This window comes from Chenopodium album, chromosome 21 (assembly GCF_948465745.1).
Source record: "Chenopodium album chromosome 21, dcCheAlbu1.1, whole genome shotgun sequence".
NCBI lineage: Eukaryota > Viridiplantae > Streptophyta > Magnoliopsida > Caryophyllales > Amaranthaceae > Chenopodium > Chenopodium album.
The window spans coordinates 6,305,684-6,324,235 of record NC_137854.1 but is presented as its reverse complement, the minus strand read 5'-3'; the positions used below and the strand labels follow the sequence as shown (position 1 = coordinate 6,324,235).

General features: G+C 35.3%; 2 protein-coding genes and 2 non-coding genes across 4 annotated transcripts; 2 read left to right on the top strand and 2 right to left on the bottom strand.

Annotated features, from left to right (window-relative positions):
- Positions 1–5,948: 5,948 nt before the first annotated feature.
- LOC145600246 (uncharacterized) lies at positions 5,949–10,051 on the bottom strand. The gene is made up of 2 exons (XM_081656174.1): positions 8,066–10,051; positions 5,949–5,972 (listed from the first exon to the last, which is right to left on the bottom strand). Exons 1-2 carry the CDS (start codon positions 10,049–10,051, stop codon positions 5,949–5,951), a joined length of 2,010 nt encoding a protein of 669 aa, XP_081512300.1.
- Positions 9,561–9,667, top strand: LOC145603209 (small nucleolar RNA R71). Its single transcript, XR_014104740.1, has one exon. It is a non-coding gene; the product is annotated as a small nucleolar RNA R71 (small nucleolar RNA).
- Positions 10,052–11,593: 1,542 nt separating the features above from the next.
- LOC145600245 (uncharacterized) lies at positions 11,594–15,696 on the bottom strand. Its single transcript, XM_081656173.1, has 2 exons — positions 13,711–15,696; positions 11,594–11,617 (listed from the first exon to the last, which is right to left on the bottom strand). The coding sequence occupies exons 1-2, from the start codon at positions 15,694–15,696 to the stop codon at positions 11,594–11,596; spliced, it is 2,010 nt and encodes a 669-aa protein (XP_081512299.1).
- On the top strand, positions 15,206–15,312 carry LOC145603208 (small nucleolar RNA R71). Its single transcript, XR_014104739.1, has one exon. It is a non-coding gene; the product is annotated as a small nucleolar RNA R71 (small nucleolar RNA).
- Positions 15,697–18,552: the final 2,856 nt, after the last annotated feature.

Genomic DNA, 18,552 nt, shown 5'->3' with positions numbered 1-18,552 from the left:
TAAATTCTGAAATATACACAGACGCATGAAGTTCTATCATTCGTGCTTATAAATCAAGCAATTGACTAGAGTCAATCAAGCGATAATGTGGACATTTTGTAGAGGAAATAGTGTTCATATTAATGAATCTCTCTCACTTTTCAATTTTTTAAATATATCCAACGCATAGCTCGTCACTAATTCACTACAACGTGAATATTGTATTATTGGTCACATCTTTTTTGATTTGGCGTTAACGTTGGCTACTTTTTTCTCGTGATAAAGGCAATTGACCGCACATGACTCCTGAAAAGATTAATAGTTAAATAGATCGTTGGGTTATGTTTGTACTGTAATTTTAGTCTTAATTGTCTAATTTCAATGGATCTAGTAAAGTGTTTTGTTTTCTTTTGTTTTTTTGGACCAGTAGTAAAGTGTTATTAATATAATAAAAAATGATATCTTTTCCCGTTAAAAAGAAAGCATATTATTTTTTAAATCAATAAACTAGTATAGTAGCCGTACGATGAAAATTTTAAGGTGCGGCCAAAAAGAACATGTTACTATTTTATAAAGAACATATGTTATTTTTTAAAGAACATATACTTGTTTTGTAATGAACATCTAGTTATACATATACATTTTTTCATATCTAAAGTAATTCTGTAATATTAATAAATAATATGATAATATTATGTAATAAACATTATCAATATATAACCACCATAATTTGAATATATATAGACAAAATTCGATAAACATTTCAAAATAAGCAATGAACATTATGTCGTAAATAAAAGTACATTACACTGACTATCAATGAACATAAACATTTTTTTTTTTTGTGCAAATATGTTCTTTTCACCCTAAGTATAAGTTCATTATTTTTTGATAGTATGTTATTTTCACTCTAGGTATATGTCCATTACATTTTAATAGTATGTTCTTTTCTTTATAACTATATGTTCATTACTTTTATATATTATGTTCTTTCCTACAAAACAATTGTATGTTGCCTCGTACAGCGCCAGTAAGAACCAACTATTGGTTCATAATAAATTTTCTCTATCTCTCTCCTACGACATGGGTGCCAGTTATTTTTGCCTTCTATATCTTTCTCATCTCCAAATATTATCTAAGAATTTGTGAAAATTAAAATGATGCAACGAACTACAAATGAAGGAAGTAAATTAATTTAATTAGTTATGTGAATGATGATTTTTAAAAGAGTACGATTCATAACTTTTTTTTTTTTAAACCAGGTGGAGTTTATAACTTGTTAAATTGAATCTAAACAGTGTATGTTTAGGTTATTTCCGTATTATTAGCATTTATTATTGATTAATTCATTGAACAATTGCCTATATTTGATTGGTTATATACTTGTAATAAATGACTTAATAAACTAGAGGTCGATACCACTATGTTAGACTTGGAATAAAATTTAAAATTCTAGTGTAGGCGTGGAATACGGACAACTATCTTTAATTTGACTATGCGACGCTAAGAGATTAAGGCCCCGTTCTTTAGAGCTGCTCTGCTCTGCTTTGCTTTGCTCTGCTCTGCTCTGCTTCAATCTGCTCTGCTCTGCTTTGCTCTGCTCTGCTCTGCCCTGCTCTGCTCTGCTTAAAATTAATACTTAATATTGAATTATTATAATAATAATGTATATTTAATAATAATAATAATAATAATAAATAATTAATACTTAATGATAATAATAATCAATATTTAATAATAATAATAAATAAATAATATTTTATAATAATAATAATAATAAATATTTAATAATAATAATATATAATTAATATTTAACAATAATAATATATAAATAATATTTATTAATAATAATATATAATTAATATTTAATAATAAAAATATATAAATAATATTTTATAATAATAATAAATATTTAATGATAATAATATATAATTAATATTTAATAATAATAATAATATATAATTAATATTTAATAATAATAATATAAAATTAATATTTAATAATAATATTATTATTAAATATTAATATTTAATAATAATAATAATTAATATTTAATAATAATAATATTAATATTTAATAATATAAATATTATTAATTATAATTAATATTTAATAATAAAATTTAGTAGTAGTAGTAGTAAGTATAAGTAGTAGTAGTAGTAGGAGTAGTAGTAGTAAGTATAAGTAGTAGTAGTAGGAGTAGTAGTAGTAAGTATAAGTAGTAGTAGTAGTAGTAGTAGTAGTAGTAGTAGTAGTTATAATAATAATAATAATAATAATAATAATAATAATAATAATAATAATAATAATAATAATAATAATAATAATAATAATAATAATAATAATAATAATAATAATAATAATAATAGTAATAATAATAATAATAATAATAATAATAATATTGGTAATTATAATAATATTAGTAATAATAATAATATTAATATTAATGAAATCTGCTCTGCTCTGCTCGGCTCTGCTTTGCTCTGCTCTGCTTTGCTTCAATCTGCTATGCTCTGCTCTGCTTTGCTCTGCTCTGCTGAAATCTGCTCTGCTCTGCCCAGAAGCTCAAAAGAACAGGGCCTAAGTCTACACCGTTTATCTGTTAATTGAGTAATCTTAGTCTTTTATTTTGACACTGATGCAAAACAGCCAACAAAGGATTGTTTGTTTGATTGATTTATGTTTAACTCTTGAAAATTATTTTTTTAATAAAATTAAAAAATATTTAGCAGATAATAAATATTGGGAAATTCTACATGGTGGCCTCATGGTTTTCATTTTTCTACGTGGAAGACGAAGTTTTTTCCAACTCTCTAAAGTGGCCCCAAGGTTTTGAAGTATTATGCATAGTGCCCATTTTTTGATTTTTTGGCTAACTTTTTTAGCTTTTGGTTAGCCATAAGTAAAAATAAAATAAAAAAAAAATATTTAAAAAGAAAAAAATAAAGAAAACCACCAACCACCAGCGAGCCACCCACGGTAGCCGGCGCGCCACCACCCCCTTCCCCCCACCTCACCGCACCCCTCCCCGAAACCACCAGCCGTGTCGCACCACCACCCCCTACCCACCGGAACCCTTCCCCTCCCTTTCCCGCAGCCGCCTCGCCCCCAAAAACCACCAAACCCAAAAACGCACCACCACCCCCTACCCAAAAACGACCACGAATTTGGCCGAAATTGGCCGAAATCGGCCGATTTTGGGGCTCAGTGGCCTTGATCGACCGATTTCGGCCTTTTAAGGCCAAATTCGTGGTCGTTTTTGGGTAGGGGGTGGTGGTGCGTTTTTGGGTTTGGTGGTTTTTGGGGGCGAGGCGGCTGCGGGAAAGGGAGGGGAAGGGTTCCGGTGGGTAGGGGGTGGTGGTGCGACGCGGCTGGTGGTTTCGGGGAGGGGTGCGGTGAGGTGGGGGGAAGGGGGTGGTGGCGCGCCGGCTACCGTGGGTGGCTCGCTGGTGGTTGGTGGTTTTCTTTATTTTTTTCTTTTTAAATATTTTTTTTTTATTTTATTTTTACTTATGGCTAACCAAAAGCTAAAAAAGTTAGCCAAAAAATCAAAAAATGGGCACTATGCATAATACTTCAAAACCTTGGGGCCACTTTAGAGAGTTGGAAAAAACTTCGTCTTCCACGTAGAAAAATGAAAACCATGAGGCCACCATGTAGAATTTCCCATAAATATTTCATCTTCAACCTTAAATAACCTTCTTATGTAGTTATGTATCTCAACTACATCTTAAGTCATGTTCAAACTAAAATCTTCACCTGTCAGGCCGTCATATATAACAACTCGACCATAAATTAGCTAATTGTATATGAAATCAATAAAATTAATGTTAGGTTATCATAAATATGCTTTAATTTTAAGTCAAATTTACTCTAAGATTTAAATAATTATCTGTAACAAAAATTTAGGCCTTGTTTGGTTGACATTCTAAAATGGGGGAATTGAAAATTCATGGGAATTAAGAAAATGAGGAGTTGTTTGGTTGACATTAGAAAGCAAGAATGGGGGAAGTGGGAATTCATCGGAATTTTAACTTCCCACAAAACATGGGAAGTAAATTACCTAGCCCCCCCTAGATAAACCAAAATTCATGGGAATTCTAATTTCCTTTATTGCCAACCAAACACATTTAAAAAATTCCTAGGAATTTCATTAAGGAATTAACCTCCCATGAAGTATAAATTCCTATGAGAATTAAATTCCCACATCAACCAAACAACACCTTATATTGTTATGAAAAACACTATCATATCAATGCACCCATTTCTGAAACTAGATCCAAGCATCTGGACCTCAATATTAATGTTATTGTAATTCAAGATCAATAAGGGCTTTGGACTGTTTGGAGGATTTTAAGTATTGTTGCAAACTACTCCCTCTATTTTTACACTTCATTTGTTCATGCACGGACTTTTAGGAGAAATTAGAGAAAGTAATAAAATATGGAGCTAGTGGAGTTGGTTAAAGAATAAAAAATTGTAAAAAGAAATAGTAGTGGAGAGAATTGGAGGAGAATGAATATGAAATTAATAAAAAAAAAATTGATTTATGATGGGTCTGATACGTGAGAGAAATGAATTAAATATTGTAAAGTATTCCAAATAAGGAAATGGAATAAGTATTTAAAACAGCGAAAAAAGAAAAGTGGAGTAAGTATTTAAAAACGGAGAGAGTTGATAGGCGTGTCGCGTACCTAACAAAAATAACCTAACAAGACCACTACTATGTAGACGGGCAAGTAAGGGTCGGATCCCAAGAGACTATGGTTCAACTAATTAAATAGACTCAAATAAATACTAAGCGAGTAACCAATCAATATCGATAGAACCAAACTAGAACAATATTAACCAATAAGCAATAAATGACAATAATATGAAATTAATAAATAACTAAAAACATCTAAGATTAAGTATCCCCACTAATATGAATCAATGCAATAGAACAATCCCTTTCCCTCAATTAAATCAATAAACATTCCACAGGACAGATGCTCCCTAAAACAATACTAAGAGTTTTTTTCGATCAACTAATAGCTTCCCTAACATGCAATCATACCTATTTTCATGGAATCATACATATTAAAGACATTGAGAACGGCATCCTATAAGTCCTAGCAAGAACAATTAGCTATTTTCATGCATAAAAGCTCCAACTTTTAATTAGGGTTCTAATATCAATTCAGAATCAACTTTCGTTGTAAACCTAATCACATTCAATAATACTATTTCTAGTTAATCATTGATAATAAAACCAACCCTAACAAAGAGGAATTATAAATTAATCAAATTGGGAATTGGGAATCAAATAACACATCAATCCATATTAGGGTTCAACCTAACCCTAGACTATGAAACTACTCACACATGATAATAGAAATAACAAGACAAATAATTAAAGAAAACATAATAACAATAGAAAATTAAAGAGATTAAAGATGAAAGAGAAATACTTGAAATTGAATTAAGATGAATGCTTCAATGGAGTTCTATGTGTTCTCTCCAAAACAACGTAGAATGGAAAAAGTTATAATAAAAACTAGCTGTTTTAAAATAGGGTTAAAACCCCTATTTATACTTTCCTAAAAATAAACATAAAATAATAAAGAAAATAAATCTCCTGCGGACACGTACACGGCCGTGTGCTAATGGGTACACGACCGTGTAGCTGACATATACTTGATCTTCAGATTTCATCATATACGTACACGGTCGTGTAGCTGAGAGGTACACGAGCGTGTAGGCGGACTTCATACGAAGATGGAATCAAACGACCGTGTAGCAAACATTCATACTTGGAACTATCGCATGACCGTGTAGTTAAGGGTACACGGCCATGTAGCATGTAAGCATGGATGGAAGAATCACACGACCATGTAGCTTATGGTACACGGCCATATAGCATTACCATAAATCATCATCTATCACTTAAAGCTCTCCAATCCACCTCAAAATGTCGTGGCATGCTCATAATCACTCCAAATGCTCCATTTCATCCTGAAATCACAATATAACAACCAAACAACCAGAATAGAAGAAATCGAGTCCAACTTGGATAAAACATACAAAAACACGAACTATAAGTTGAAATTCTATAGTAAACGCATTCCAAATAACCCAAGAATAACGGTATAATATCGACTTATCAAACTCCCCCAAGCTAGACCAATGCTTGTCCTCAAGCATTGAAACATGAAACACAAGAAGAGTAAGATAGCCTCTCAAGCAAGAATATATGTGCCAATGAATTAAAACCAAGTGAAAAACAAGAAATGCAAGTCATTGATTATAAAACCACCATAAATTTCAAGCACTCGAAATTGACAACCAATCTTTCCACACATCTCCCCTAACCAACTCAGTCATATATGAATAACATCTCACTTTAGTTGTGCAAAATAAAACAAACAAGCCACTCATGTGTTTACAACGGGTTGAATAAGAAATCACTCATCCTAATTGCAATTATGCACGTCGACTTCATGCAATTTTCCTCTTTAGATTTGCTAATAGATTTTCTCCACTTGTAAAGCGATGATGCAAGTATGGAAGTCATGAGATCCTAAATAAAGGTAGGCTTGGTTATATGGGGTTAGACGATGTCATTTGGGAATGTGGTGCTCAAAAATAACAAAAATCCTAATCCCACTACATAGTCAAATGTCGGGTTCAAACCAACCTTATATCCTCCGCACAACATACAAGCATGCCCTTATTCTCACTTTCTTCACAAGACAACATAAATTTGCATGACAGATATTGCTTTACTTTCTTCTTCATGGGTTTCCAACTCAAATTCTCATGAAAACTTCACTTTTTTTTTTCCTCTTTTTCTCATTATTTTCTTTTTTTTTCAACTTATTTTTTTTTCTTTGAAACTTAGAGCATACACAAACTTATTTTTCTGAATTTCTTCATTTTTGCTCTTTTTTTTTTCTTCTTTCTCTTTTATTTTCCAAACACAACTCAACAGGGCATAAATTAATACATTGATTCTCCATCAAATAAACCTACAAAAAGGCTCTAAGGCATAAAATGTAAGGCGACAAAGAAGGGAAATCGTGGCTCAAATTGGTTCATCCTAAGAGTTAATGTAAAATAAAAAGAAAATAGAATAAGCATCAAACACCTAAGAAGTTTTGGCTCTAATTATCTAAAAGGAACTTCAATCACTCTTCCACGTTGCATCATAAGTCTCAAATAATCGCAAAGCAAATCCAAGAATCAAATTACAGGAAGGAAAATCTAACACACATGAAAAGAATGACTGAAATAAGATGTACCAGTCAATAATGGCTCAAAAGTCTCACATAGGTACTCAAGCTATCCATATTGGTCGAGCGGGGAGACCATTCTAACCACAAACAAGTTCAATCCCAAGCCAATCAGTGAATGGGTTTTCAAAAACAAGTTTTTCAATTTTTAAAATCACACATATATTACATATCATCATCGAGGCATAGTCGTATATATACAACCCAAAGCAAAAAGTAATCTCTCCCCCAAGCTAAACTTCACATTGTCCTCAATGTGAACATATATCGAATAAGAACAAGCAATAGAAAGCGAAAACTAGGCCCTACTGGCAGAGGAGGGATCATACCTAAGGGCAGAGCTAGGACCGCCCTAAAAAAAAATCGTCGCATCATATCCCCTAGACACTAAAAAAAAACAAAAACAAGAAAAAGAAAATAAAGGGGAAAAATAAAACAAAAAAATAGGAAAAAGGGAATGGGTTGCCTCCCATTTAGCGCTTGTTTAAGGTCATAAGCTCGACCTCCTTTAGTAGCTCAACCTGGGTCACCACACGGAGAAGATACTCCGTGGCATTGTTCATTAATATATCCACCTCCAAACAATTTCTTCAAATTAGAGTTGATGTGCTTTGTATCCGAGCTTATTTTGAAGTAGTTAAATCCATCATGTGGTGGAATATAGTCATTTTTGCTCACAAGATTTCTATTAGAAACACACTTATCAACCAAAGGGTTAGTAGCATCAATTCTCAAACAAGTACCACCATCAAAAGTAAAATTATGGTCATTGAAAAGTTTAAACACAACTTGTTTATCCTGAGCTCTAATGATTACTTGTCCTTTAGGAACATCTATTAAAGCTTGACTTGTAGCAAGAAAAGGGCGACCAAAGATAAGTGGGATCTTATGGTCTTCTTTCATATCCACTACAACAAAGTCAACAGGAAAGACAAGCTCACCAATTTCAACTAATACATCTTCAACTACACCCTTAGGAAGTCTAACAGTTCTATCAGCCATCTGAAGAGATACGGGGGAAGGTTTAAGGTTTTTCAAACCTAATTTGTCATACACCGAAGAAGGCATTAAGTTAACACTAGCACCTAGATCACACAAGACCCTATCAAAATATGTTTCGTTTATCATGCAAGGGATAGTAAAACTACCGGGATCATGCAATTTAGGTGGTAGGCTATCATTTAAAAGATTAGAACATTGTTCTTTTACTACCCAACTTTCTAATTTCTTATCATTACGATCATGATCTAGAATTCCTTTCACAAAATTTGCAAATTGAGGCATTTGAATTACAAGATCGGAAAAAGGAATGGTAGCATATACCTTTTTAAGAGTCTTAGAATACTTCCCAAAATGCTTATCGAGCACGGCTTTTGAAAGCCTTAGCGGGAAAGGCATCGGTTCCTCATATGCTTGTGGAGCAACATATTTGGGACCTTCTTTCTCATTTTTCTCTGTCCTTGACTCCACATTGCACGCTTTCTCTTCTAATCCTCCTATAGTCAATTCATCACTCTTCACGAAAATTGCATTGCATTGTTTTGTCTGGAATTTTGCTTGATCTTGAAGAGTTGTTAGATGACTCACTTGTTGTGAAAGTTGAGAAAGATGAGTCTCTATCCTCTTATTTTGAGCGGTGAGCAATTGGATTGAGTTTTGAAAATATTCATTTTGCTTTGCTTGTAGCTCAAATTGCCTTGATATAAGCTCTTGTTGTTGAATTTGGGAGGTAGTAAAATCCTTCATAATTGATTCAAGATCAAATGTTGAGGCCTGAGGTGGTGGTGGTTGTGTGGATTGATGATTGAAAGGTGCCCTTGCTTGAAAAGCGGATGGTGGTGGAGGATTCGCTATAGCTTGAGTGTTCTTGTATGAGAACCCTTGATGATTTCTCCACCCTTCATCAAATGGCCTTGTGGAGGTAGTGGTATAAAAAGCATTAGCTTGCTCAATCGTCATTCCATCATAATTAGGTTGACACTCCCGCGCAGTATGGCCTTGCAAACCACACATCTGACAAGTTTCCATCGAGGGTCGAGGGGACTCGGCTTGGAGTTGATTGACTTTATGAGTTAGTGCCTGCACAGAACTAGTCAACATGGTTAAAGCATCAACATCATGTTTATTACCTATGTTGATAGCATTTCGTCCCCTTGGATGGTAATTATCATTAGCCGCCATCTTTTCAATCAAATCCTTCGCATCAGTTGGGTTCTTCGTCATGATAGAACCTCCGGACGCAGCATCAATGTATATGCGAAACTCATAGGTCAAACCATTATAGAACGTTTGGATCAACATCCACTCTGGAATACCATGGTGAGGGCATTGTCTTTGCAATCGTTTAAATCTTCTCCATGCCTCATATAGGGATTCGTCATTGGATTGATGGAAAGTAGATAACTCGATCCTTAATTTTGCGGTTTTCACTTGCCCCAAGAATTTGACTAGAAAGGCCTTGGCAAGCTTGTCCCACGTATCAAAAGAACCAATACCTTCATCTCGTAACCACTCCCTAGCTCTCTCCCGTAGTGAAAAAGGGAAAAGGCGTAGTCTAATAGCATCATCAGTGACACCATTGAGCTTCATGGTGTCACACTTCTCCAAGAAACTATCAATGTGACTCACTGGGCAATCATTAGGTGAGCCCGTAAAAGAATTATTGGAGATGAACTGTATGAATTGGGGCTTCAACTCAAAACTCTGAGCGGTGACAGGTGGTCTAACAATACTGGAGAGGAATCCGGTTGTTGTATCCGGAATACCATACTCCAAAAGAGATTTTGTTCCTGGATCGCCCATGTCTCTTTTGTTTTGATTCTTCTTTCTTTTTCTACCTCCTCGTCTCCTTGCAGTTACTTCGATTTCAGAATCAAGTGGTGTTAGATCGTCTGACCCTGAACGTCGAGTTTGCATGCAACAAAGAACTAAAAGCAAAGAAATCAAAAACACAAGAGAAAATAGCCGAAGCAACAAATAAAGCTTAGTAAAAACGAATCACAAGTAACTAGTATAAAAACCGTTAGTCCCCGGCAACGGCGCCAAAATTTGATAGGCGTGTCGCGTACCTAACAAAAATAACCTAACAAGACCACTACTATGTAGACGGGCAAGTAAGGGTCGGATCCCAAGAGACTATGGTTCAACTAATTAAATAGACTCAAATAAATACTAAGCGAGTTACCAATCAATATCGATAGAACCAAACTAGAACAATATTAACCAATAAGCAATAAATGACAATAATATGAAATTAATCAATAACTAAAAACATCTAAGATTAAGTATCCCCACTAATATGAATCAATGCAATAGAACAATCCCTTTCCCTCAATTAAATCAATAAACATTCCACAGGACAGATGCTCCCTAAAACAATACTAAGAGTTTTTTTCGATCAACTAATAGCTTCCCTAACATGCAATCATACCTATTTTCATGGAATCATACATATTAAAGACATTGAGAACGGCATCCTATAAGTCCTAGCAAGAACAATTAGCTATTTTCATGCATAAAAGCTCCAACTTTTAATTAGGGTTCTAATATCAATTAAGAATCAACTTTCGTTGTAAACCTAATCACATTCAATAATACTATTTCTAGTTAATCATTGATAATAAAACCAACCCTAACAAAGAGGAATTATAAATTAATCAAATTGGGAATTGGGAATCAAATAACACATCAATCCATATTAGGGTTCAACCTAACCCTAGACTATGAAACTACTCACACATGATAATAGAAATAACAAGACAAATAATTAAAGAAAACATAATAACAATAGAAAATTAAAGAGATTAAAGATGAAAGAGAAATACTTGAAATTGAATTAAGATGAATGCTTCAATGGAGTTCTATGTGTTCTCTCCAAAACAACGTAGAATGGAAAAAGTTATAATAAAAACTAGCTGTTTTAAAATAGGGTTAAAACCCCTATTTATACTTTCCTAAAAATAAACATAAAATAATAAAGAAAATAAATCTCCTGCGGACACGTACACGGCCGTGTGCTAATGGGTACACGACCGTGTAGCTGACATATACTTGATCTTCAGATTTCATCATATACGTACACGGTCGTGTAGCTGAGAGGTACACGAGCGTGTAGGCGGACTTCATACGAAGATGGAATCAAACGACCGTGTAGCAAACATTCATACTTGGAACTATCGCATGACCGTGTAGTTAAGGGTACACGGCCATGTAGCATGTAAGCATGGATGGAAGAATCACACGACCATGTAGCTTATGGTACACGGCCATATAGCATTACCATAAATCATCATCTATCACTTAAAGCTCTCCAATCCACCTCAAAATGTCGTGGCATGCTCATAATCACTCCAAATGCTCCATTTCATCCTGAAATCACAATATAACAACCAAACAACCAGAATAGAAGAAATCGAGTCCAACTTGGATAAAACATACAAAAACACGAACTATAAGTTGAAATTCTATAGTAAACGCATTCCAAATAACCCAAGAATAACGGTATAATATCGACTTATCAAACTCCCCCAAGCTAGACCAATGCTTGTCCTCAAGCATTGAAACATGAAACACAAGAAGAGTAAGATAGCCTCTCAAGCAAGAATATATGTGCCAATGAATTAAAACCAAGTGAAAAACAAGAAATGCAAGTCATTGATTATAAAACCACCATAAATTTCTAGCACTCGAAATTGACAACCAATCTTTCCACACATCTCCCCTAACCAACTCAGTCATATATGAATAACATCTCACTTTAGTTTTGCAAAATAAAACAAACAAGCCACTCATGTGTTTACAACGGGTTGAATAAGAAATCACTCATCCTAATTGCAATTATGCACGTCGACTTCATGCAATTTTCCTCTTTAGATTTGCTAATAGATTTTCTCCACTTGTAAAGCGATGATGCAAGTATGGAAGTCATGAGATCCTAAATAAAGGTAGGCTTGGTTATATGGGGTTAGACGATGTCATTTGGGAATGTGGTGCTCAAAAATAACAAAAATCCTAATCCCACTACATAGTCAAATGTCGGGTTCAAACCAACCTTATATCCTCCGCACAACATACAAGCATGCCCTTATTCTCACTTTCTTCACAAGACAACATAAATTTGCATGACAGATATTGCTTTACTTTCTTCTTCATGGGTTTCCAACTCAAATTCTCATGAAAACTTCACTTTTTTTTTTCCTCTTTTTCTCATTATTTTCTTTTTTTTTCAACTTATTTTTTTTTCTTTGAAACTTAGAGCATACACAAACTTATTTTTCTGAATTTCTTCATTTTTGCTCTTTTTTTTTTCTTCTTTCTCTTTTATTTTCCAAACACAACTCAACAGGGCATAAATTAATACATTGATTCTCCATCAAATAAACCTACAAAAAGGCTCTAAGGCATAAAATGTAAGGCGACAAAGAAGGGAAATCGTGGCTCAAATTGGTTCATCCTAAGAGTTAATGTAAAATAAAAAGAAAATAGAATAAGCATCAAACACCTAAGAAGTTTTGGCTCTAATTATCTAAAAGGAACTTCAATCACTCTTCCACGTTGCATCATAAGTCTCAAATAATCGCAAAGCAAATCCAAGAATCAAATTACAGGAAGGAAAATCTAACACACATGAAAAGAATGACTGAAATAAGATGTACCAGTCAATAATGGCTCAAAAGTCTCACATAGGTACTCAAGCTATCCATATTGGTCGAGCGGGGAGACCATTCTAACCACAAACAAGTTCAATCCCAAGCCAATCAGTGAATGGGTTTTCAAAAACAAGTTTTTCAATTTTTAAAATCACACATATATTACATATCATCATCGAGGCATAGTCGTATATATACAACCCAAAGCAAAAAGTAATCTCTCCCCCAAGCTAAACTTCACATTGTCCTCAATGTGAACATATATCGAATAAGAACAAGCAATAGAAAGCGAAAACTAGGCCCTACTGGCAGAGGAGGGATCATACCTAAGGGCAGAGCTAGGACCGCCCTAAAAAAAAATCGTCGCATCATATCCCCTAGACACTAAAAAAAAACAAAAACAAGAAAAAGAAAATAAAGGGGAAAAATAAAACAAAAAAATAGGAAAAAGGGAATGGGTTGCCTCCCATTTAGCGCTTGTTTAAGGTCATAAGCTCGACCTCCTTTAGTAGCTCAACCTGGGTCACCACACGGAGAAGATACTCCGTGGCATTGTTCATTAATATATCCACCTCCAAACAATTTCTTCAAATTAGAGTTGATGTGCTTTGTATCCGAGCTTATTTTGAAGTAGTTAAATCCATCATGTGGTGGAATATAGTCATTTTTGCTCACAAGATTTCTATTAGAAACACACTTATCAACCAAAGGGTTAGTAGCATCAATTCTCAAACAAGTACCACCATCAAAAGTAAAATTATGGTCATTGAAAAGTTTAAACACAACTTGTTTATCCTGAGCTCTAATGATTACTTGTCCTTTAGGAACATCTATTAAAGCTTGACTTGTAGCAAGAAAAGGGCGACCAAAGATAAGTGGGATCTTATGGTCTTCTTTCATATCCACTACAACAAAGTCAACAGGAAAGACAAGCTCACCAATTTCAACTAATACATCTTCAACTACACCCTTAGGAAGTCTAACAGTTCTATCAGCCATCTGAAGAGATACGGGGGAAGGTTTAAGGTTTTTCAAACCTAATTTGTCATACACCGAAGAAGGCATTAAGTTAACACTAGCACCTAGATCACACAAGACCCTATCAAAATATGTTTCGTTTATCATGCAAGGGATAGTAAAACTACCGGGATCATGCAATTTAGGTGGTAGGCTATCATTTAAAAGATTAGAACATTGTTCTTTTACTACCCAACTTTCTAATTTCTTATCATTACGATCATGATCTAGAATTCCTTTCACAAAATTTGCAAATTGAGGCATTTGAATTACAAGATCGGAAAAAGGAATGGTAGCATATACCTTTTTAAGAGTCTTAGAATACTTCCCAAAATGCTTATCGAGCACGGCTTTTGAAAGCCTTAGCGGGAAAGGCATCGGTTCCTCATATGCTTGTGGAGCAACATATTTGGGACCTTCTTTCTCATTTTTCTCTGTCCTTGACTCCACATTGCACGCTTTCTCTTCTAATCCTCCTATAGTCAATTCATCACTCTTCACGAAAATTGCATTGCATTGTTTTGTCTGGAATTTTGCTTGATCTTGAAGAGTTGTTAGATGACTCACTTGTTGTGAAAGTTGAGAAAGATGAGTCTCTATCCTCTTATTTTGAGCGGTGAGCAATTGGATTGAGTTTTGAAAATATTCATTTTGCTTTGCTTGTAGCTCAAATTGCCTTGATATAAGCTCTTGTTGTTGAATTTGGGAGGTAGTAAAATCCTTCATAATTGATTCAAGATCAAATGTTGAGGCCTGAGGTGGTGGTGGTTGTGTGGATTGATGATTGAAAGGTGCCCTTTCTTGAAAAGCGGATGGTGGTGGAGGATTCGCTATAGCTTGAGTGTTCTTGTATGAGAACCCTTGATGATTTCTCCACCCTTCATCAAATGGCCTTGTGGAGGTAGTGGTATAAAAAGCATTAGCTTGCTCAATCGTCATTCCATCATAATTAGGTTGACACTCCCGCGCAGTATGGCCTTGCAAACCACACATCTGACAAGTTTCCATCGAGGGTCGAGGGGACTCGGCTTGGAGTTGATTGACTTTATGAGTTAGTGCCTGCACAGAACTAGTCAACATGGTTAAAGCATCAACATCATGTTTATTACCTATGTTGATAGCATTTCGTCCCCTTGGATGGTAATTATCATTAGCCGCCATCTTTTCAATCAAATCCTTCGCATCAGTTGGGTTCTTCGTCATGATAGAACCTCCGGACGCAGCATCAATGTATATGCGAAACTCATAGGTCAAACCATTATAGAACGTTTGGATCAACATCCACTCTGGAATACCATGGTGAGGGCATTGTCTTTGCAATCGTTTAAATCTTCTCCATGCCTCATATAGGGATTCGTCATTGGATTGATGGAAAGTAGATAACTCGATCCTTAATTTTGCGGTTTTCACTTGCCCCAAGAATTTGACTAGAAAGGCCTTGGCAAGCTTGTCCCACGTATCAAAAGAACCAATACCTTCATCTCGTAACCACTCCCTAGCTCTCTCCCGTAGTGAAAAAGGGAAAAGGCGTAGTCTAATAGCATCATCAGTGACACCATTGAGCTTCATGGTGTCACACTTCTCCAAGAAACTATCAATGTGACTCACTGGGCAATCATTAGGTGAGCCCGTAAAAGAATTATTGGAGATGAACTGTATGAATTGGGGCTTCAACTCAAAACTCTGAGCGGTGACAGGTGGTCTAACAATACTGGAGAGGAATCCGGTTGTTGTATCCGGAATACCATACTCCAAAAGAGATTTTGTTCCTGGATCGCCCATGTCTCTTTTGTTTTGATTCTTCTTTCTTTTTCTACCTCCTCGTCTCCTTGCAGTTACTTCGATTTCAGAATCAAGTGGTGTTAGATCGTCTGACCCTGAACGTCGAGTTTGCATGCAACAAAGAACTAAAAGCAAAGAAATCAAAAACACAAGAGAAAATAGCCGAAGCAACAAATAAAGCTTAGTAAAAACGAATCACAAGTAACTAGTATAAAAACCGTTAGTCCCCGGCAACGGCGCCAAAATTTGATAGGCGTGTCGCGTACCTAACAAAAATAACCTAACAAGACCACTACTATGTAGACGGGCAAGTAAGGGTCGGATCCCAAGAGACTATGGTTCAACTAATTAAATAGACTCAAATAAATACTAAGCGTGTGACCAATCAATATCGATAGAACCAAACTAGAACAATATTAACCAATAAGCAATAAATGACAATAATATGAAATTAATCAATAACTAAAAACATCTAAGATTAAGTATCCCCACTAATATGAATCAATGCAATAGAACAATCCCTTTCCCTCAATTAAATCAATAAACATTCCACAGGACAGATGCTCCCTAAAACAATACTAAGAGTTTTTTTCGATCAACTAATAGCTTCCCTAACATGCAATCATACCTATTTTCATGGAATCATACATATTAAAGACATTGAGAACGGCATCCTATAAGTCCTAGCAAGAACAATTAGCTATTTTCATGCATAAAAGCTCCAACTTTTAATTAGGGTTCTAATATCAATTAAGAATCAACTTTCGTTGTAAACCTAATCACATTCAATAATACTATTTCTAGTTAATCATTGATAATAAAACCAACCCTAACAAAGAGGAATTATAAATTAATCAAATTGGGAATTGGGAATCAAATAACACATCAATCCATATTAGGGTTCAACCTAACCCTAGACTATGAAACTACTCACACATGATAATAGAAATAACAAGACAAATAATTAAAGAAAACATAATAACAATAGAAAATTAAAGAGATTAAAGATGAAAGAGAAATACTTGAAATTGAATTAAGATGAATGCTTCAATGGAGTTCTATGTGTTCTCTCCAAAACAACGTAGAATGGAAAAAGTTATAATAAAAACTAGCTGTTTTAAAATAGGGTTAAAACCCCTATTTATACTTTCCTAAAAATAAACATAAAATAATAAAGAAAATAAATCTCCTTCGGACACGTACACGGCCGTGTGCTGATGGGTACACGACCGTGTAGCTGACATATACTTGATCTTCAGATTTCATCATATACGTACACGGTCGTGTAGCTGAGAGGTACACGAGCGTGTAGGCGGACTTCATACGAAGATGGAATCAAACGACCGTGTAGCTCGTGGTACACGACCGTGTAGCAAACATTCATACTTGGAACTATCGCATGACCGTGTAGTTAAGGGTACACGGCCATGTAGCATGTAAGCGTGGATGGAAGAATCACACGACCATGTAGCTTATGGTACACGGCCATATAGCATTACCATAAATCATCATCTATCACTTAAAGCTCTCCAATCCACCTCAAAATGTCGTGGCATGCTCATAATCACTCCAAATGCTCCATTTCATCCTGAAATCACAATATAACAACCAAACAACCAGAATAGAAGAAATCGAGTCCAACTTGGATAAAACATACAAAAACACGAACTATAAGTTGAAATTCTATAGTAAACGCATTCCAAATAACCCAAGAATAACGGTATAATATCGACTTATCAAGAGTATGATTTAGATTCTATATAGAAAGCATGCCCCATTTGTGCCGTGGCTGTTGAAGAATAAACCTTTGAAGTGTCATCACCACATGATAAGTGTCCCACATTGGTTGAAGAAGAGAGAATTAACCCTTGATAACACTAAGGAGCTACCCATCCTATTGCCATATGGTTTTGGGATGGAACCTCCTTGGACTTGTGAAGTGGACTCTCACTCGGTTTGCGGGTGAAGCCCAGACTCGCGTTTAATATGGTATCAGAGCCAGTCCCACGGTATGGGACCTCGATTTGCGGGTGCGGCCCAGACCCGCTTTTAATAGTGGCCGATACCAAACGAGTAAGGAATAATTATGTTTCCGCACCTATATGTGGGCAACCGGGCTTGGAAATACTATCAGCGGCGAAAGTGGTCATAGTAAGACTAACTAAACACAACCATAGCAGTGGGAAGAAGAGACCCAAGCCTCGTCCCTCAAACATTAATTTATGGCTAATGAGAATGTGTTTTGCTTCATAGTATTGTTTGAGAATGTGAATTGAGAAACATACACAAAGAGGCTTGAAACTAGTATATGTAAACCAATCAACAGATCTAACAATACAGATTACTTTTTACGTACTCCGTAGTAGGGGTGTTCAAAAATACCCGACCCCGTGACCCGCTGACCCGCAAAATACCCGGCGGGTATTTTTTGAAATTTTGCAATTTTTGCGGGTCGGGTACCTGAGCCGTTGAAATACTAGATTCGCGGGTCTGGTAATGGGCCGCCTTGTGAGTGAAACAAGTACCCGTTAAATACCCGAATTTTTTTTTATATAAGTTTTTATTACTTTTAGGCTGGAAGGCACTTTACGGTTACTTACTTAATTAGTTAGTTGCCACTTTAGTGCTTCACAAGTTCACAGTTCACACCTCACCTCACCTCTCCTCTCTCATCTCACAAACACTACTCACCTCCATGGCTCCATCCCTCCTCCACGGCTCCACCTCCTCCTCACCCTCCTCCACCTCCTCCTCATCACCCTCCCTCCTCAAATCTACACACTCCATCACCACCACTCTCGACCAACAAAGAAGACGGAGCGAACGACGGTAACGACGAGGACGAAGTGAGTAAGT

Coding starts and splice junctions, on each gene's coding strand:
- LOC145600245 (XM_081656173.1), bottom strand. CDS start 15,696: ATGGGCGATCCAGGAACAAAATCTCTTTTGGAGTATGGTATTCCGGAT. Junction 11,618..13,710: donor TAGATGTTCCTAAAGGACAA/GTAATCATTAGA, acceptor TTGTGATTTCAG/GATGAAATGGAGCATTTGGA.
- LOC145600246 (XM_081656174.1), bottom strand. CDS start 10,051: ATGGGCGATCCAGGAACAAAATCTCTTTTGGAGTATGGTATTCCGGAT. Junction 5,973..8,065: donor TAGATGTTCCTAAAGGACAA/GTAATCATTAGA, acceptor TTGTGATTTCAG/GATGAAATGGAGCATTTGGA.